This window comes from Anastrepha obliqua, chromosome 1 (assembly GCF_027943255.1).
Source record: "Anastrepha obliqua isolate idAnaObli1 chromosome 1, idAnaObli1_1.0, whole genome shotgun sequence".
Lineage (NCBI taxonomy): Eukaryota > Metazoa > Arthropoda > Insecta > Diptera > Tephritidae > Anastrepha > Anastrepha obliqua.
The window spans coordinates 4,121,430-4,143,431 of NC_072892.1; the positions used below are offsets into that span (position 1 = coordinate 4,121,430).

Genomic DNA, 22,002 nt, shown 5'->3' on the forward strand with positions numbered 1-22,002 from the left:
TGCTCGAGCATTGAAAAACCAAAACTCAAAGCAATCAAGGATTTTCTATCAAATAATCGATCAGCATCCAAGCAACAGAGCAGAAAGGAAAACTACTTGTGGATTAGCCGCGCACAAACACACATACATACTTACCTACTCGTGCATTTAATTTCACTCCGTTGCTTTTTTTCTTGTTAGCAATCATTGCACCAAAATTCAATGCAAACAGCATCCATGGATATGGCCGCCAACGAAATCATGGCCGGCAATGAGATAATGGCGCCCAATGTCAATGCCAATTGCCAGTATTCGACACGATATTGTTGTAAGTAGACAAAAATTGTTTTTTACAAAGGACTAACACAAATTAATTTCAAATGGCATATACCGCTTACATGCACGCCTATAATATTAGGGGAAAGTATAAAGAGTGGAAAAATAAGAAGAGATGAAAAACACAGGTGGTGATTAGATATGAAAAATAAGTAGTTTTTGTTTTGTATGTATGAAAAGGATATAAATAATTTTCCGTTCTAAAAGATGCAAAAAATTTCGAATAGTACTGAAAATACGACTTCTTTTAATTTGAAAGCGATGATATTTGAAGTGTACGCAGTAATTTCGAAACCCAGACCATGCAATTATTAGTTCTAAAAATGTACCAACATTTTTCGATAAGCATAAAAGAAAGTTAAAAATATGAATTAAGGTATATTACAATAATATAATTATGGTATATGGAGAAACGGAAGTTTTGAAAATAGAAGGGCGTAAAATTATTTGTTCTAAAAATATACTGATATTTTCGAGAAATAGAACATTCGTAGTGAAGAAATCCGTTTTTTGAATTTAAGTGCAAGCAATTAATATGCCATTTCTAACACATTCGGCGAGTACTAAAAAGTACTAATATAATTATTTGAGAGTGGAATTACAGAGAACAGAAAATTATGATCGTTCCGTTATTGGACGTACATAAAAATCTTACTTTATTTAAAAAGGTACTAAAAAATGAGTACTAGAGTACTAATTTAATTATTGAAGGGTTAAAAAAAATTTAGTACTATAATCACTAATTTAAGTAATCAAAAAAATAAGTACTAAAACACCAAATTAATTATTTAAGAGAGAAATCGCTGAGAAAAGAAGATTATTCTCGTCCGGTATTTGGTCGTACTAATTTAGTACTAAAACTTTTATTTCTGCAGAAAAATATTTATATTGTCAACAATGTATTTTAAAAACAAAGCGCATGCTTTATCAAATATTCTTCATACCAAATATTCTTTAGCTTTAAACAATTTTCTTAAATATTGGAGAAGTACGAAAATGAAGGTACTAAAATAAGGAGAAGTAGAATAAACAAACTAAAACCACTTTGTTTTAAAAATTAAGGACAAATAAGTATTTCTAGGCTTAAGAAAGCAACTTAAAATATTTGAGCAAGTCCTGCTAAGATGTAAATTAATCTAAAGTAATTATTTGTCCAATGGAAGTTTGCGCGAGGGCTGCTATTTACATATATTTTGGCCTAGCAATGGAAAACTGAATAGTGCTGACTAAAAATAGTTTTATTATATTAAAATATTTTCCATGATAGTTAATGCGGTTTTGCATTCGTCTTTTACCAATTTTTGTAGTACTTTGTCTAGTCGCGTTTTTGGTACGTTGTTTGAATTGAAAGGGATCCAACGCGAGCATGCCTTTTTTACCATAAGGTGACCATGCATAATCTTAAAGATACTCGTTTGTTCTGAGTGCATTTGATGTAAAATATTCAGATTTCAGCGGCCGCCGTGGCCGAATGGGTTGGTGCGTGACTACCATTCGGAATTCAGAGAGAGAACGTCGGTTCGAATCTCGGTGAAAGATCAAAAAATTAAGAAAAAGTTGTTTCTAATAGCGGTCGCCCCTCGGCAGGCAATGGCAAACCTCCGAGTGTATTTCTGCCATGAAAAAGCTCCTCATAAAACTATCTGCCGTTCGGAGTCGGCAAAACTGTAGGTCCCTCCATTTGTGGAACAACATCAAGACGCACACCACAAATAGGAGGAGGAGCTCGGCCAAACACCTAACAGAAGTGTATGCGCCAATTATTTATTTTTACTTATTTATTTTATATATATTCAGATTAAACCTAGCAACACTGAAAGTGCCCCATGCCTGAAATGAAAATAGCAACCCTCGTACCAATATTTTCCAGAATTATGAATCACCAGGTACCTAACAACACAATGAGCTCCAAGCGTCTAAGTGAGATATTTTCACACATCTGGCAGCTATTTTTCAATTGTGTGAGTGTGAAAATAGGAAATACTTTCAACAAAAGAATTTGCTAACTACGACTAAAGAATTCCAATTAAAAAATAATAATAATAATTTGTCGAGAAATAATTATGACTACGTCCTTATTAAGTCTGCCATTACATAAAAATATATAATAACAAATAAGAATAAATAATAAAAACTTTTTAAAAAATATTAAAAGAAAGTATTTTAAATAAAAGCAATTTTTTTCAATATACGACAAGCATTAGAAATTCTTATTTTCATCAGAATAATTGAAATATTAATTTAATACTATGAATAAGGTTTAAAGAAATAACTAAAAATTTATCTTAATACTAAGAGTTTTAAAAAGTACTAAGTTTGCAAAGAGTAGGTTCTTGTACTATAAATTTTAAAATTTGCTTTTGAAGAAAGCTCACTAAATTTTGATTTTTGAAAGGATACTAAAAACTGCTACTTTTTTTGTCTATTAAAAAGAAAGAGTGGCATAAAAAAGTATATTCCTAAAACTAATAGTCGACAAGCCCAAATAAGTTTGGAGAAGTACTAATTTTTTCAAAGACCAACTTTTAGTATCTCAAATTTTAAATTGTGTTTTTGATAGAAGCTCCAACAAAACTTAATTTTTTAAAGGGTACTTAAAACTACTAAACTTGTGGCATAAAAAATATGTTCCTAAAACTAATGGACCATAAAACCAAGTCTATTTTAATTTCGGCAAGACTAATTTTTAATTCTGGTTTTGAAAGAAAATTTAATAAATTTTCATTTTTAAGGAGTATTCAAAAACAAATAGTTTTTTTTTGTTAGTTTTTACTAAGCCTTACTTACACGTAATAATAACTTCTTACGATTCTATATTGAAATTCAAAACCTAACCTATAAACTATTCAAAATAATCAGTGCATGTTTCTAAAACTAAAACCTCAAAACCACCTGAATTCTAAGTACTAATTCTATACGGAGTACTAATTCTTGCCCAGTTACTAAAAATTGTTGGTACTTAAAAAAACTAAAAACTACCAAAACGTGTATTTTTTTGCGAATGACGTGCAAACTTCTAAGACATTTTTTGCAATATTAGAATTCTAGTCGGAAAATCGGAATTATCTATACACAATTGGATAAGGAAATATATTTATATACTTAACAAGCCGCGCCACTAAATTAATACTAAACAGGACTAATTTTCCAAAGAGTAACTACACAAAATTTAAAACTGTAAAGCACGGAAAATCGTATTTATTTAGGCAAATTATTATTTTTTTTTTCTGAAGTACCAAAAATTATTAGAAATTCAATTTTCCTATGTTAAATGTTAACCGGTACTAAAAACTGATAGTTGTAACTTGTCTAATCAGCTTATTTCAAACCTCTTATTACTTTGACTTTTCAAAAAGAAAAACAGATTTCAATAATTCCTGTAATTCTCCCTGTGAAAATGCACAAAAACTTGTGCAAGAATAGATATCAGCGTTCTACCCTAAACTGTAAAAGATTTGGACAGACTCCTAAAACGAAGTTCTCTGTTCGAGGATTATATCAAGACTAAATCAGAATTTATCAATTTCTCATTCACTAAAATTCTTAATCGACCAAGACTGCAAGCAAATGCTTACAAACACATACAAAGTTCTGTTCAAACCCCTCTACCTCATACCGCTCTCATATCTACAAATATGAAATGGACTTAGAAGTATCGCCAAAGGCTCTTGAAGCCCATTCGTCATGTGTGTAGCAAGAAATGAAAGTCAAACGAGAACGATGCGCAAACAACCAGTCCACACAGCCAGGCAGTACCCCAGTTGGGCTGAAAACTGTCCGGCAGTAAGGCCAAGTATTCGCTAATCAGCCAGTGCACCAGCAGCAAGCTTCATATACCTATCCAGCCTTTAAGCCGCCCAGCACTTACCAGCACAGACTTTCAAGAAAAGTTTTCGAAAATTACTAACCTGTCGGCAGTGTCATTTATCTTACGAGTTCAAAAACAACAAGAAATACAAACACCAACAGAAAATGTATGCATATGCATGTGAAGCATACAATCACAATTACTTGCAGTGAATGAGCTGCATACAAGTCGAGTTTGCAAGCAGTTTCACTTTGCAGCAGCCAAAGAAGCAAAGAAGTAAACGCAGCGAAAGCAGTTTGCAGACAGCCTGCTAGGCAGTTGAAAGCTCAGCACCATAACGATAACGGAAAATCGAAAATAAAAACAATAGCATTGACTGAAGTCGGTGCGCTGCACATGAAATCTAACCTCGAATGCACCTTTTTCCTCTCTTTGCTGCACTATTTTTTTTTTTGTAATTTTTCTGTTTGCTTTAAATCTTGATTTTTGTTTTGGAAAATTTCTCTGCTCTTATACAAGCAGTCAGCCTTAGATCAATGCGCAGTTGAATGACTGCTTTTGTGGATTTGCCTGATTTGGGGTGAGTTGGAAGGGAGGGGTTCAGTTTGCCCAATAGCTGCCTTGACTGTGTGGCTGGTTGTTCAGAAAAATCTGATGACATCTAAATTGGTGGATATTTGTTTTTTTTTGTACAATTTTTGGTTTGCTTTTAGTTTTTGGGTTTCTTGAATATTTTGGGATTTGTATGCGTGTTGCTGTTGTATGTGCATCCTGGTACGGTTGGTTTTATTTTATATTTGCAGTTTATGTTTCACAATAACTTTAAAAGTGCTTGCGGATTTTTTGCGGTAGTTTCATATTTCATTTGGTTTTTCGGTAATTCGGATGAGGTATTAAATAACTTATTTATTTAATTACTTTTCTCATAGAAATGCTTCCAGAATTTTTTTTGAAATTCTTTTTGCTGTCGTTACTGACAGATTGTGCTGCTGATAATATAGTTTTTTTTTCGATTAAATATAAAGCGAGCTTCTATGGCTCCTTATATTTTAATTTTATTTTCATTTTACCACAACAAAATTGTAAATTCTATTTAGAAAACAATATTTATTTAAAAAATAGTCTAAGTAATTTTAAGTGGTAGTTTTTATTAAAGAAATTAAAAATCTTAGTAAAATAAATTTTCATACATTTTAAAAATAAAATATTAAAAAACATAAAATATTGATACATTTTTTATTTAATATTTAATGACCTTTTAAAAATAAAATGCTCTGAACTGAAACACAGACCATTAAACAATTAAAGTTTAATACTTTAGTACTTAAAAATGACTAAAAAATTAATCTAATTAGCAAATTCGGAACGAATTTAAAGAAAATCAAAAAAAATTAAACAAGTTTCAAACACAAAAAATCTGAAAAATAATCCAATAGAATTTCACACTTATACAACACAAACAGTTTTAATAAATTTCAAAAATTAACTCTAGAAAATAGCCAACAGAATTCACAGTTATACAACAAAATTTAAATAAATTTAAAAAATAAATTATTACACAACAACAACAAATTTTAATAAATTTTAAACATATGGTCTACAAAATAACCCAATAGAAGTTTAAAATTATAGAACAACAACAAATTCAAATAACTTTGACAAATAAAGTCTAGGAAATAATCCAACAGAATTTTACACTTATAGAAGGTGGCACAAAATTAATTAAACATTTTTGAAAATAAAAATAAAAAATAAAATAAAAATCCAATTTTGAGTAACGAAAATCTTTGCTGACATTTACGTCTTGTTTATTTGTATACTGCAGCTGCCTAGCTCACTAGTGTCAAATATGAAAGGGCGGAAATTAGGGTGATTAATTTTAATTTTGCGCCACAAACAAAAAAATATTCTCTTCTTCAAATAAATTTAAAAAAATCTAAAAAATAGACCTACTGCGCTACACATCAAGCAATTTTTATTCAACTTGGCTCAAAATAATATTTGATGATAGTTACAAACAAAAGCAAAAATGTTTAGGGTGAAAGTTTTAGTAGTATCCTGTCCATTCATGTAGCTCATGCAGCTCCTTCTTCCAGGTCTTTTTTTCTAAAATTTTCATTCTGGATGTATAGAAGTTTAGCTAAGACAGTTTTAATAATTTAAGAAAAAGTTAAGTTACTAAAATTTTCAAATTTTCCGAAAACTCTATTTAGCTATATTGGGAAAATAATAACAATATTTTTCGGAGAAAGTGGCAGTACTTACTGCTGATGTGCATATCCCTCAGTGACGATCGCTTCAGCTGAGCTTTATGGACAGTCTTCCCTCAGATATCAAAATTTTATTACCAACTCCAAAAATTTTATCTTACATCCGAAAAAATTATTATATTATTTATTATATTTTATACTTGGCGCACGTATTTGATTCCGGGTGTATTTGATACGTATTTGTAGAACACTTTAACAGTTCACCTGCCAGAAAAATATTTGAAAAAAGGAAAATTTGCCTTTTGAATTAAAATTTACAAAAATTTCTTAAATCTAAAAATTTCAAACTTAACACTGATAAAATGCACAAAATGCAATAAAAATAATAAAAGGTATGAACCCATCAACACCTAGCAATGCATCTGCTTCCTCACTACCTACGTTTACAAAAGCATCAATCGAAATATCAGCAAGCGCGCATCAACTGAAATGACATGGCACTGTGATGTAGGTACTTGGGTGGCGAAACAGAAACCGAAGAAAGCAAGGAAATCTCTTAGCAACTCGAAAAGTTGTAATGCTACGGCTTTTTCTACTACTTCTTCTGCTTCTAGTGACTGCTGATGTTGTTACAGTGTGCATACGCAACAGCCAAATGGTTGCTTCTCAGCTGCCACTTCTGCTTGGTTTTGCTTTGCTGAATAAAAAAAGCGAGTATTCGCATGCTGTTGTTGTTAGAGATACTTTTACTTCTCACACACGCATACATATGCACATATATGATACATAGGTGCCTATAGCGAGAAATATGTGTGCTTTAGCGCCTTCGGGGTAAAATTAGTATCAGAAAAACTATCTAATAAATATCAGCAGCAAACGCCAGCAAGAAATATTTTTGAAAATGTTTGATACTTTCAAGAAATAGTTGCCCAAAGTGCTTGTGAGCTGTAAACCATAAGCAAACCGGGAAAAAGCTGGGCTTCCAAAAACTACGCTCTATTCAGATGAGAAGGATCCTGTGTCAATGTTAGTCTGCTCTTGGTAGATTTGTTGCTATTCAAATAAGAAATACCGAATTCTAAAAAAATGAATGATCTTGTCACTTTTTTATTTTTAATTTTGTTTTCGTGGAATTTATATCTTCACTTTGAATTAACTGTATTCTTCGAGTTTCTACAGCCGTTTTACTCTACTCCTGCCAGGAAGTTTTCAATTTAAGCACTTTAGTTTTCGATCTTGCTTCTATGTACTTTCCTCGTTTTATTGCTACGTTTTCCTTCCCCCCTTTATTTTCTTTCTTTCTACATTTCTGCATTAGCAATGAACGACACGAATATTAATAGGTGAAAGTTGTTGCTGACAAAGGCAGCGCTGCTTCTGGTGCTGCTTCTTGTGCTTGTATAAGTGTTGTTGCTGTTGCTTTTTTTATTCTTTTTATGTAAGCAATTTCTGCTAGTGTACTTTCTATCTTTCTATAACTACAATACTCACGGGTTTACTTCTTTTAACTGGAGTTTTTGTAGTTTTGCTAATAAATTAATTATTTTTTGTTTTTATTCATTGATGGGGCTGTGGTGATGCTGTTTAATTTTTGGGTTTTTTTAAAATAAGTCAAAAGTTATTATAATTTATTTTGTGAGACTCTAACTTAATGGTTTTGAAAGCGAATGTGACTTAATTAATGCATATATTCTAATAAGTTACATCCCCAGCCCAAAAGAAAGGAGCAATGTGGAAGTAACGGAACAGAAACCGAAATAAAAACGAACCACAAAATATATTTTGCCGCAGAAATTATACACTCGTAGTCTAAGGACGGAAAAAGAGCTCAGCATTAATTGGTACTCAGTTAAACGAAGAGATTAAGAAAAGCTACCATGGCTGACTCGAAGAACCAACCGTTTCTAAGTGCTTCGGTTAGCCATATTAATTTTGATAAGTTTTGAAGTCGGTTCTCAAATATTGCTCGAACTGCATGAATTTTTTTCATATTATTCCTAAATATTTTTTTTATAATTTTTTTTATTTATTACTTATTAGTTTTTTCCTCCCATAACTCCTATTGAAGTAGAGGGTGTCCCTAGTTTCAGCTACTGCCGTAAAGTTTCCAGAGCAATAACTGTTTCTTGTTTTTTCTCCGATGAAAAAAAATTGCATCATTTTCTTTGCCGCTGAATTCTGCTGTTGGGCTTTAATAGTTCAATTATAAACTTGTAAGCTCCAAAGATTCTACTATTTCTTAGTTTCTAACTCGCTTCTGAAGGACTAAAAATTATCAACTATAACAAACTGTTACATATGCTAGACTCTACATTTCAATGAAAATGAAAAAATCGAACTCAGGAAACTCATTTCCTCGTGTATCGAATATGATTCCAAATACTCACATCATCACCATAGTATTCAACGTGTATCCAGCCCAACGTCATCCAACCCATTTCAACGACGTGTACTTTCTGAGTAATTGTTGGCTCATCGTCCCTTGTGGGTTGTGGCTCTGGTAACCACACTTTCGATATAACCGAAGATTTTGGGCAACCTTTAAAAATTCGTACTTGACTACAATTTACCAGTTTGGGTCTAAAAAACCACTTTGGGATCACAGTGGTACATTGGTACTCTTTAAATATATCCACCCATTCAAAAGATTCGAAAAATGGCAGGGTAAACCTACTGCAGAATGGGCCGCAAATTGAGGCCAATTCTTAATTCTAAATGTACAGAATCCCTGCAGAATCAAAATAAGCATTAATGTGTATATGTAATGTATATAAGGCACATCAAAAAAAAGTAGATTTCTGATTTATCACATAGGTATACACATATAAAAAATTATCACCCTATCGGAAGATATATTATATAATTTTTGCAAATATCGTCTTAGGTTAATCATATTTGCCACTTGTGAATTGAAAGTTGCTATATGCAAACAGGCAAGTAGTTAAGCTCGTAAAGGTCAAAACAAAGATTTCCGTCACTCGAAATCATTTTTTTATTTAGGTAAAAAGTTATTCAAAAACAAAATTGGATGATTAATTTGGCACCATCTTATAGTAGATTTTCAACACTTAACATCATTTAAGTTTTATTCAGTAAAAAATTATTAAAAAACAAAATTGGATGGTTAATTGTGTGCCACCTTGTAAAGTTGTCAAATTGGCGAGCGTTTGTTAGTCGCTTCATAAATATTAAATATTCATCTTTCTCAAGTTGGGAAAAAAGTATTGGAAATTCGTACCAAGTATAACAAAAGTAACCAGTTGACCCTCTAACATCTCTTAGATATTTATATACATATTTACCACCTACAAAAATTTGCATAAATTTATCAAATCTGAATGTATTACTTGGTTTAGCTCCAGAAACGCGGACTTACTTATTTATTAAATACTTAATTATTTATTCTTGTCTTGATTGGCGGGATAACCTCTAGGAAATGTTGGGACTAAATTAATAACCAAAATTTAATTATTTATTGTATTATAATTTTTTTAAATAGTTATAGGCCTGGAAAAAGTGACATTTAATGATTTTGATTTCAGAATGCCTTGATGCGCTATTTTAGAGCCATCGCTTTCAATTCCCATAATAGCTTCATATCCCTAAATAGCAACTTCGAGATCACTTTTGTGTCGCATTTGAGACAGCTCCAACTAATTATTAATACTAGTAATATTCTCGGCATTTTTTAATTTTATAATCAAATTCAGATGGATAATACTGGCGCAAACAATTTTTGATTCTGGGCTCTGGATATCAAACTTTGGTTTTTTTTCGTTACGAATAGAAGAAATAGTAATTTTTTCAAACCGAAATTTATTTTTAAAGAATCCAGAGCAATTTCGCAAAGTTTCGAATTTATAAACAAATACTATTTTTTCATAAATTTGTTAAAAACTACAGTCAGAAACAATTTTTTTAATTCCTGAATAACAAAAATCTAATTTAATAAAAATAAACCGAGCTGAGAAGTGAAATATTCTTAGTGCACTTTAATTTTTATATAACCAACGTATCCGAATGTGTTGGTACTACCATTCAGAAGTGTACAGGTCCGAAACACCGAATGAAAAACAGGTTTTTTAATAATAGCGGGTTTTTAATAGTAGTCGCACCTCGCCAGACAATGGCAAATCTATGAGCGTATTTCTGCCATGAAAAAAACTCCTCTTAAAGAACCATCTGCCATTCGGAGGCATCGTAAAACTGTAAGTCCTTCCATTTGTGGAAGAACACCAAGACTCACACCACAAACAGGAGGACGAGCTCGATCAAACACCCAAAAAAGGTGTAAGCCCAAAAACAGGCAAAATCAAACTTTAAAAGCTGAGCGTCGATAATTTGTTGCTATTGACTGATATAAAAAACCGATAAAAGTAGCAAAATAGAGTACAAAGAGTAGAGTAGAATAGAGTAGTCAGCAATCTTGAAAATCCAACAAATTACATTTTCGCTAAGAAGTAACGAATTATAAAAGAAATCTCTTCATATTTGAAAAGCCATTTTTCATTTGCCAACTTTTTTTTATTTCAAAGCCTTTAAAGGGTTGAAATTAACAATTAAATATGTGCGGCAACATATACACACAAACATGCAGACAGGCATACCATTAATTATTTGCCTATTCATTGGTTGATTGAGCCACAAATACTTAATATTTATTGTTAATATTACAACATTTTTTGATATATTTCTCCTTTTCTATGAATCATTTTAGTTAATTAAAGCTTGTGCTATTGAAACTGCAATTTTGTGCGCTCGTACACAGGCGATTACGCAGTGATAGTTCCAGTGAATTCGCAACATACACGCACACACACAAATATAGTAAATATGAGGTGAAGCTGGAACAAATGAGCGCAATAAATCAGCTAAACGTTTCAATATATACATGCATGTGTGTATGTGTCTGTGTGTGCAAGTTTTTTTAAGCGCGTAATTATGCTCACAAAGCAATGCACCGCAAGTGAATAAGAAGAAACTGTAAACTATGACCAAAAATCATATCAGCGCATTAATTTGTGGGCGCCTGAATAAGCGAGAAAGCTCTGGATGTTTCATCACTTACATGCAGACATGCGTACATATATGATATGTATGTATATGGCCAGGAGCGTGTAAAAGCGCTAAGGAGCCAAAGAGTGCGCGAAGAAGTGAGTGAATGAGGGAGTGAGGCAGTCAAATAAGCAGTTAGCGCGGCAATCAATTTTTTGCACTGCCAAAATAATTTTGCAATTATGGCTTTTGTTTGTATTTGTGTTTTTTATTTATTTGGGGACGATGATTTGGTAAAAGCTGGTGGGATCAATGCATTGAAGCTTTTATGCGCAGCTTTCTTTACGCGATTAATATGCTTGCATGCCTAACCATACCTGGTTTATGTGTGTGCGCATATTTCAATGCATTAGCGCTGGTAGAGCAGTGTGCATAGCTCGGTGGCTTGGTGTGTGTGTGCATGTATATATATATAGCCATGTATATATAAGTGTGTGTTTTGTGTTTTGTAATAGCGAAAAAACGTTGGCGAAAAAGGCATTGAACTTTCAAGGCCTGGCGCACGGACGCCGAAATGAGATAAACAACAGCTAACGCTTACAACAGCAAACGACAAGCACAACAATAACAACAACAACAACAAATATAACCGCAATAGCAATAATGGAGCAAAAACGCAGCAGTATTAAAATCGTTTACAAAAATCTAACACAAGAGCAGTAACAATAACAAAATCAAGCAACAACAACATCCACTAACAACTATCAAAATATTATGCAATCACTCTCGTAGCCATATATGCATAGTTCAGTGTATTTTTTTCGGTTTCTATTTCTGCTTCTGCATCTGCTTCTTCCTCCTAAGCTAAAACTTTTTGATTTTATGCTGTGGAAATACCCCAAAAATATATAAAATAAATATTTGTGTGTAGGTAAAATGAAATGGAAAGGAGTGTTTATGCATGAAATACTTGCAGAAACGAAAAAATTAGAAGAAGCAGAAGCAACAGAAGATACAATATAGGACAACAACAAGACTAAAAAGGCAAATAAATTATTTGTTTACACACAGGGTCAATAGATTTTCTTTTTTCAGATTTTTTTGGAATTTTTTTAGATATTTTATTTTATTGAAATAAATTTTTGTTTTCTCATGCAGTTACGCAATGCCAAACTCTACGTACTGGAATTGGTTGTTGATATAAATTACTTCTCTTTTTTTTACTTTGTTTATGTTTTTTGTTTTGCTGGAATAAGCGCAGCTAGGGCGCGTGTGCTGCCGAAATTTCATTTTAATACCAAAGCGAAGACAAATTGAGTTCGAAGCGTATGCAAGCAGCAGTGGTGGAGGGGAAAAAGCTTTAAATCAAGTAGATTAGGAAATCATAAAGCTGTCTGAGAATTATACGCATGCATACATATAAACACAGTTTCAGCTTTTCTGTTTTTTTTATTACACTTTAATCGTTCTCCATGCCCACTGAAAGCGTTGTTGTCTTTTTTCTTTGCCTTAATAAGTTGTGTTCGAGAAAAAATTGTGATTGTGTTGACAAAAACAAGTGATGCAATTGCTGTAGTTTATATAACAGTGCAAGGTGAAATAATTGTAAACAAATGATGAGCGAAAGAAGACATGCGTTTACGTATGTATGTGTGTGCATATATGTACGTACAAATAGCAGCACAATGCTGATTAGCCTGCATGTAAACAAAAATAATGAAATGTGTGTAAATGAGTATGCGATTAAAGTCAAGGAAAATTCTGGCACACATAAGAGTTAACAGGAATTGCATAATAACCAAAAATAAAGGGTGTTACAATATGACATTTCTTAACGAAAATAAATGATTTTTTTCGTTTGAGAAGGTGGCGCAAAATTAATCACCGTATATAAGATTTTTTTACGAAATTGAAGTAAATGGAGAAACATGGATATTTTCATGATACAAGGAGGCGCAAAATTAATCACCCTATATGAAATTTCTATACGAAATTGAAGTAAATGGAGAAACATGAATTTGTTCATCAAGGTGGCGCAAAATTAATCACTCTATACAATACTGTTTACGAAATTGAAGTAAATGGAGAAACAAGGTAGCACAAAATTAATCACCGTATTCGAGATTTCTTTACGAAATTAAAATAAAAGGAAAAACCAGAATATTTTCGTGTGTGGGCAAAATCCTTGGAGGTTAAATCATATAACCATACGAAGACCTTGTACAGACCATACCCGACCTTGTATGGGATAAGATTTCCTCAGCAATCAGCGAAATATAGACGGGCACGAGGTCAGACCTTACCTGCCAAAGAAACGAGTGCTTAAGTTGAGATCAGACAGGCCCAACTGGGGTGATTGCCTTCGAAAACGAACAAAACTGTGGGAGGATTAAAGTATATTCAACCTTTGACGGTCTACATGGGAAGAGCAACTGCCGTAGAGCCTAGTGCTTAACCGCTTCCCGTGGATTTTCTTAAAGATAGTGCCGGGAGAGGATCAATGCATTGACTAATCGGGTTTAACTCCGACGCTGTCGCACTAAAGGCCTTCGATGCTTCCTGCGCGTAAAAAAAAATCCACAGCCATATTCACGAGAAACTGTACTTTTGGACTAAAGGTTGTTTCGAACCATGCAGAAGAATTTGGCTGAGCATTTCTATCTTGAATAAATTGATAATTCGTTCAGTTAATGGCTTACCTCAACCCCTAAGAAAAAAATTTACAAATTCCTGCAAAATCAGTCTCAGAGAATTGGATGAGAGGCAAGACTGGCCATTAAAAATTGTAGACTGCAAAATTGCTCTGAATGCAATCGAAACTTTGGCCATAGCAAAGGCAGGACAAGTAATTATTATTAAATTTGTTGTTTTAGGGACCTGCAAAAAGCAATTAAACAATTTTTCGGGTGAGTTTAAAAAGCAAGGCATTTGAATCCTAATTATATTGACATTTGCAACACCCACTACTGAACAGTATATAGCTGTCAAGCTTATTTAAAGTCTTAAAAGTACCTGCTGCATGGGCCTCGTCAGTTGATGAAAGGTGCAAAAAAGCGTGGAAGAAGAAAATTGTACTTAATTAATCATAAAGGTCACGCATTTTTCAACATACTTATCTTTTTTGAGGTAATTTGAAGTCCATTTTTTTATCTCCTCAGTCAAAATCAAGCACTAATTTCTGTAAGGTATGGTGTAAAATGATGTGTAAATAATTTAAAACCCATAAAGAATATCTAGCAAATACAAAGTAGAAAAATCTGGTACAAGCTAATTACTAATAATATGTTGAAATTAGCAAAAACAAAAAAATTGGGAATGTTATAAGCCAGGCCAGTAATTGCCGCCATTGCCAGTTGCGTTTTTGTTTTGTTGTTGTGTGAAAAGTAAAAGTGGCCAGGTAAGCCAACGGGAATCGGCCAGCAAATCACGTTCACTTTTATTTGCGAGCAAAAATCAACTATAAAGAAAAAAATTAACAAACAAAAAATACGTAAAAGATATATAAAATTCACTAAAACGAACGCACTAAAAATAATCACAAAAATTTAGCAGCAGCAGCAACCACACCAGCAACGTCAGTTGCGAATGTAGAAAAATGAGGAAGACCAGTCGCCAACTAATATGCCAGCCAGCACGCACTTGCAATCCCACTACAATGTTATGTATGCATGTATGTAGTTATGTAGGTGTGTGCTTGCCAGTTTGTTGATAGTCATAAAAGAAACGACTTCGAACGAAAGACTTAAGCAACGAACTCGCCAGCACACAGCACCAAGCGCGCTACTCGAAAACGGAATTAAAATTCTTATCAACGCATGCGAACGCAGCTAAAAGAGGTGAGCAAAGCAAAAAGCGTTGACTTGATTGTTGCTTTTTATGTTTTTGTAGTCGTTGTTGTTCAGGCTGCTGTGGTGCGCGGCGTGTAGTCAGCATAACTTTCACTTTAATAATACACAGCGCAGAGCCATATATATATATATATATATATGTGTATATGTATGTTAGTGCGCTTAATTGCGGTTTTATGGATTTATGTATAAAGCACACAGACACTCATGCAGAAACTTTTACGATCACTTGCGCACGTACACATATACATACACACGCTTTTTTAAATAGATTTTAGCACATACTGTTATATACATACACTTGCGTAGATCCCTATGTGCTTCACTGCATCACCTGTACGTGCGTATGTAGTTGTGCATCTGTGCTTTCAAGTGCGTTTTTACTTTTTCTTTGTGTGTGTGTGTGAGGGTTTGTGTCACCCGTGTTTTTACACCGCACTTGTTACTGTCATATATCTATGAGTATAATTTTTTTTTGGTAAATAAGTTTTTGTTCGAAAAAAGTGGGGGCATATTTTTTTTTTTAATAAGTTTGTGTTCAAAAAACGTAAATAGTTTTAGGGGAAAAAAATACACAAAGTAACGTAGACGTGAATAGAAAAAGAAAAGAAACCAGGCAGATAGCAACACAGTCAAATTTGAAATGTAGATGCACGACCATACACACATTCATATATATATGTGTATGTATAGAAGTATAAGAAATATATATATTAGACATATGTGTGCTTGTGTGCGTAGTTAGATATATACTTTTTTTTGTGATAAGAAACGTTTATGGTTTTGTGCTTTTGAGATTTTGCTGGAGGAGTTGAATAACGAGCCAACAGGTCACTTAAGGGATGAAGGGCGTATATTTGAATATATACGCACGTATGTATACATATACATCTATGTATATATGTATTCTAAAGCATATATGTATGTATATTAAGGTGGTTCAGTTTAACGATGCGTTAAGTACCAAATAGACACGAAAAGTAAATTCTACGCTATGCTATAATGGAATTTGTTTCTCATAAGCTTATGTAGAACGTGAGTCTGTTGGGAACGATGTCGGAAAATCTTGCCGAGCAAATTGACCCGCCCTAATGTATACCTAATGATGAAAGAAATCCAATGAAAGAAATAATAAATCCTGGTCTTTCATGTTAGCTTACTGAATGTTTCAAACTAATAGTTCATTAGCTTCTATTTAATAAAGCTATACAGCCTTTGAAGTTTCGCTTGGTAATTCCAAAAGTCAATATTTACCCATTTTTAGGATGGAGCAGCATGTGAAATATCAGATCTTTACAATTGGCAAACATATTCAGCAAATTCTTCCGGAATACTGCGAGGAAAATTGCTAAAGAACATCTATGCAAAAGTATTTTCTCTGGTCTAACTAAAATATTTTGAATATATTTCAAATCTAACCATAAATACGGTTTCCATATAATATCCCGACCCCAGTTCCGCCTAACGGGCACATTTATTACCAAATTACTGCTTTTCGTTTAGTGGGTATACATTCTGAATAAAAACCAAATCGCACCGTGAATAGAATTTTTCGAAACGCAGAAAGCAAAGTTTCTCCAAGAAAATATAGCAACCCTTCTAAAAAGGGTAAACTGTTTTTTATATCCACGTTCTAGAATTCTAGCTTCATTCTATCGAAGAAGATTTATATTTGATTTCCCAGGTCCATACTTTCTCATAAAAATATATCCCACATTATTTAAGATATAGATATTTAACGATTTTTCATGGTCGTAATTGGATGGTATTGATCTGGATAACGTTTATTTTCAACAAGACGGCGCTACGTGCCACACAAGCAACGAAACCATTGATATTTTACGGGAAAAGTTTCCGGACCGTGTTATTTCTCGAAGAGGTGATCACAATTGACCACCAAGATCATGTGATTTAACACCTTCTTAAAATTTTCTTTGGGGCCACGTGAAAGAGAAGGTCTACGCCAACATCCCAGGGCCGAGTCAAGACATCGAAGATGGCTATCGAGGACATAAGGCAGCCACTTTGCAATTCGGATATGGAAAATTTTATGAAAATGTTATTTTCCACTATTAACGGCATACCTCCCTCTTTATAATTAAATAAACATCCAATCATTTATATTAAAAAATAGCATGTTTCTTTGAATATCTAAATAACACCTCTTATTGGAAAACCCTTTATAAAATAATAATAGTCTCATACCTCTTCCTCTTCATTCCTCGAACTTTTTTATGTGGTTTCTGACCTGACTTGGTTTTTTTTCTACCAAGTGGGGAACCTCAGCATCTCCAAAAAGCAGAAGTTTTAAGGAAATCCTTCTGAGTGCCTAGAAGCAGCCACTATTACGATAGGAAACATCTTATCAAAGTTACATACTATTTCGTTGCCAAAGAGGTCTATTCAGATTCCGAATTGGTATTTGGTTTTATAAAACCTTCCCTTAAAACGACGGTACGATTATTATTCATTATTCCATTGCCAATCAACCCGAATGGCCAGTTAGCGACTTACTGATTTGGGTGTGTGCTTATTTTTCTTTTTTTCTTCTTGTACTGGTATGTAATGACCTGTGTGGATATGTATGTTTGCATGTATGTGTGCACAGGTCTTAATCGTTTTTTTTTTATTATTTTGTGCTAAAGTGAACGACTTTCGTTGGTTACATAAAAGAGCATTACTCTTTAAACCTCGTTTTGCTGTACTGGCTGAACTGCGTCGAAACCTTTTTAATTGCATGTAATACTTTACGATTTCTTTTTAATATTTTTTTGAAATTTTTTTTAATTTTAATTATTAGAGCATAGATTTATTAGTAATTTTGCATAAAAGAGCTTGAAATTGATGATCTGCAAAAGCTTTTGACTTTATTTTATATTTATTTTATGCTACATATCTTCCACTTTCTCTTGGCATTGAATAGATCCATAAATAAATATGTAATATAATACTAAACAATACTGGCAATTGCACCCAGTTTTCCCTGCAAGTATATTTATTTGTTCCCGTTATTAGTCGCACTGTTATTTATAATTTTTTATAGACTATTAATATTGAAAAAACCGTTTGTATAATAGTTGTATAGGGTTATAAAAAGTCAATTAGCAAATAATCAAAAAACATTGTGCATTTCTACTGCCAAGGGGCAACTACATAAAAAAATTAAATTAAATAAGTAAGGAAGTGTTAAATTCGGTCCGGACTGAACTTTATATACAGACGCACATTTTAGAAAAAAATCGTTTTAGCTGCCTGTTAATTTTGGGTATCAAACAAACTCATGGACAATGAGAGTTAAAGTGTGTAACATCAGACGAAAAGGCAGAAGTTTTAAATTTCATTTAAAAAAATTAAGAAATTTAAATAATAAGTGGACGTGATCTTATTCGAGCTCGATAATATGTAACCCAAGTCTAAATGAGGTGGGGAGAAACATGTTTACCAAGCCTGGGCCTGTTTTACTAAGTCGTTTCCGAGGCACATGCAAATGCCGAAAAATAGGTGTGGGGCCGCCATCCAGTTTCCAATTTTTTTTTTTATTCGAATCTTTTTTTCGGTTATTAAAATTACAAAATTTGAATAAATTTGATTCGTTTATAAAACAGAAATCAGGTTTTTTTTAGTTTTTGAACGCAAGCAGTTTTCTAGCCGACTAATATAATTGATTTTTGGGAATTTTTTTCTTTGGTGACAGTGATAGGCTTTTTCTTCTATTTAAAAATATTCGAGCGTTTTCTTTGAATGGAAGAAAAGGCATGACACTTCAGCGAAATTTTTTTACAAAATCAACGGTATTTTGTAATTGCTTGGTACTTGCAGTTTGTTATATTAAAATTTAATGGGCTCTAAACCTGCACATCCAGAAAAGTTCTATGAATTTTGGTTAAAAATTCGAAAATTATAAGGAATTTTGAAAAGTTTTATAAATTTTTCTTTTCTATAGCCACTAATTTTCAAAATATGCCTAGTATGAATTACTGCATATAAAAAGAAACTCAAAACTATTCCACCTATCGGATTTGTACTTTTTGCAAATGGCGTCGTACATCAATCATATTTGACACTTGTGAACTTGATAGCTGCAATATACAAACAGACAAGGAATGCAACACGTAAGGGTAAAAATTCGATTTCCATCCCTCAAAATCATTTTTTTTCTTATTTAGTGAAAAAGTTACTCAAAAACCAAATTGGATGATTAATTTTGGGCCACATTTTAGAAGATTTCAATCACTCACATTTAGAAATTTAGTACAAACAAAATTGGATGATTAATTATGCGCCACCTCGAAGTAGTTTCCCATCACTTGGAATCATTGTTCTTTATTTAGTAAAAAAAAATATTCAAATTCAAAATTGGATGATTAATTTTTCTGCCAACTCGAAGTAGATTTCCATTACTCAAAATCATTGTTTTCTATTTAGTAAAAAATAATTCAGAAAACCAAATTGGCTGATTAATTTTGCGCCACACTCCAAATTATTTTTTCATTTTTTATTTAATATAGTAAAAAGTTATTTAAAAACAAAATTGTATAATTAATTTTTGTATATCTGTGGTACCAGTTAGAAACTATGAAACGTATATTTTTTTACAATTTTATTAAATTTTTTCGCAAAAAGTGAAATTTTAAAGTTCCTGAATCAAACTAAACTTTAGTACTCATTTTGGCCACATTTATACTTTCTGCTTTTTTATCGAAAGCAGAGGAAACTATGAATGTAAGAAAATACGCGCTATGCTCCAGGAGTTAGAGGATCTTAGAATTGCACGTACAATTGTGGTATTCAACACAAATACAAACACACCCAAGGAAATTTATAAATTAGAATTAAATTAAATTTCAATTCAGAATTGCATACTTATAGGCTTACGCACGCAAAATAGCTCCCCTAATCAAATTATTTTCTATTTATTATATTTGGAGCATAAAATAGCAAAAGTAATCCTCTCATGCGGTGTTCCCCTCATAGGCCATAATACAAAAATCTTCCTAGAATTATATTATTACGATGTTCGTTGAATTCAGTTAAGCTAAAATTAGTATTTTTCCTTTTTCTTTTATAGCCTGAAACTCTACACTTCTTATGTGTGCAAATGTGCCAACACTTTATTACGGGTTCAAACTAATTGCAGCAAATTTCTTGTTAATAGCAGACAATTTACGCTTTTTATTGAATATTTAAATTTTATTGCAAAGCATTTAGCACAGTTGGCTTGATTGCCTTATTTTGGGTAAACGCGTCAGCATGCGTGGACTAAATTTTTTTTCAAATCAAATTTTGATAACTTATTTATTTATTCTATTTTAATAATTTTTTTAAGAAAATATAGTCCTTTCTTCTATGTAAAACCGCGTAAATCAAAGTTTCAAGCTTTGTGGAAACTTAAGCAAATTTCAAGAAATTTTAATAAAAAAATTTCATATTTTTTAAACAGAATTTTTAGAAATATTTTGAACACGATTCTTTATAGCCCATTTAATTTTGCTACAATTAAGTGCAAGTGAAGAAAATGCACAAAACCACCAGGAATAAAAAATTCTCCAAATCATTGCGATTTTGAGCCACTTAAAACTTGCACTTTGCATCCCACCATTCAATGGGCTATAAAACTGCATACCACAAGTTTTTCTAAAAAATCTGATTACTAATTGTGGAAATTTGATGAACATTTTTCTAAATTTTTTTAAAAACGGAAATGAATACACCTCACCTTATTCCGAAGCTTGTAATTCTGAATAATGTTACTGCTTGGGCCTAAAAATCATGCAATATTTTTAAATTTCTTTAAAGTTTGCACAAATGAGGATGCGTACTCCTGATTCCGAATTTCCTAACGGTTGATGATGGCAGTCCTTCACCTTACACCATGAAATGGGCAAAAAATCATGCAATTTTTGATAAGTTCAAATATACAACAGATAAGGATATTCAATCGTTGTAGAAGAATCGTTTGCTGTACTATTTACCTCTCTCTTTCAATTTAGGTAGACGTAAGTTTGTCTTTTTAATTATGTATTCATTTTCATTATTCTTTAGTTTTAGCAGTCAGTTTGAAATCATATTTTTTGGACTTCTTCATTTAAATAGGTAAATAAAACGTCTCTTAAATTCGAATTTTTTTCTAATATCACCTCATCAGCACTTTCCTGCGAGCAAAACCAGTTCTGTACATATTCAATTTAAAAACAGAGCACTAGCGCATTGCTCGTTCGTACTGGTATTACTCATACGCCCTGTTGTTCCATAAAAATTTGAAATACTGATAAAACAAATTATTTGGTTTAATTTAAATGATCAGGCTGAATGTTATCATTGACCTGAGCTACAAATATTGGCTTTGAGGATAGCGGAAAGTTTCTACTTTTTGCACGGACTTGCGATATCAGAAGACCCTACGAGGAAAAATTCCAGAATCACACCATCTTGCTGGTCAATTCAAGTCACCTTCTCGTGCCATAATCATACCCTCAAATCATTCATAATAAAGTTTTATCATTTGAGTATATCAATGGTGATTTGGTATCATTGACTGAATGATAAACAACAGGTTTGACGCTGTCATAACAACATGTCTGCTACAGTCAGTTAACATTGCAAGTACCTGTCAGAAAACACTATATAGACAGATCCTAATTTATAGGTATCTATAAAGGCAATAAAATTGTGACACTATTTTTCCCAATAAGTGATGCCATGAACAGTCTGGCCTTCCATAAAATATCCTTTTTTAAATGTAAATCTAGTAAAGATGGTGAAGTACGATCTAGAATAGAAATTTAGTAGTTCTGTGCGATTATTTTTGAGCGTATTTTGACATCGA

At 32.5% G+C, this 22,002-nt stretch overlaps 1 protein-coding gene across 1 annotated transcript in view; it reads left to right on the forward strand.

Moving 5' to 3' along the window:
- Positions 1-216: 216 nt before the first annotated feature.
- The window catches only part of LOC129253021 (putative mediator of RNA polymerase II transcription subunit 26), a 51,196-nt gene continuing 29,410 nt past the window's right edge, over positions 217-22,002 (forward strand). The window contains exon 1 of the mRNA XM_054891234.1: positions 217-307. Within this exon, the coding sequence (XP_054747209.1) occupies positions 217-307 (91 nt within the window). The remainder of the gene's footprint in view (positions 308-22,002) is intronic.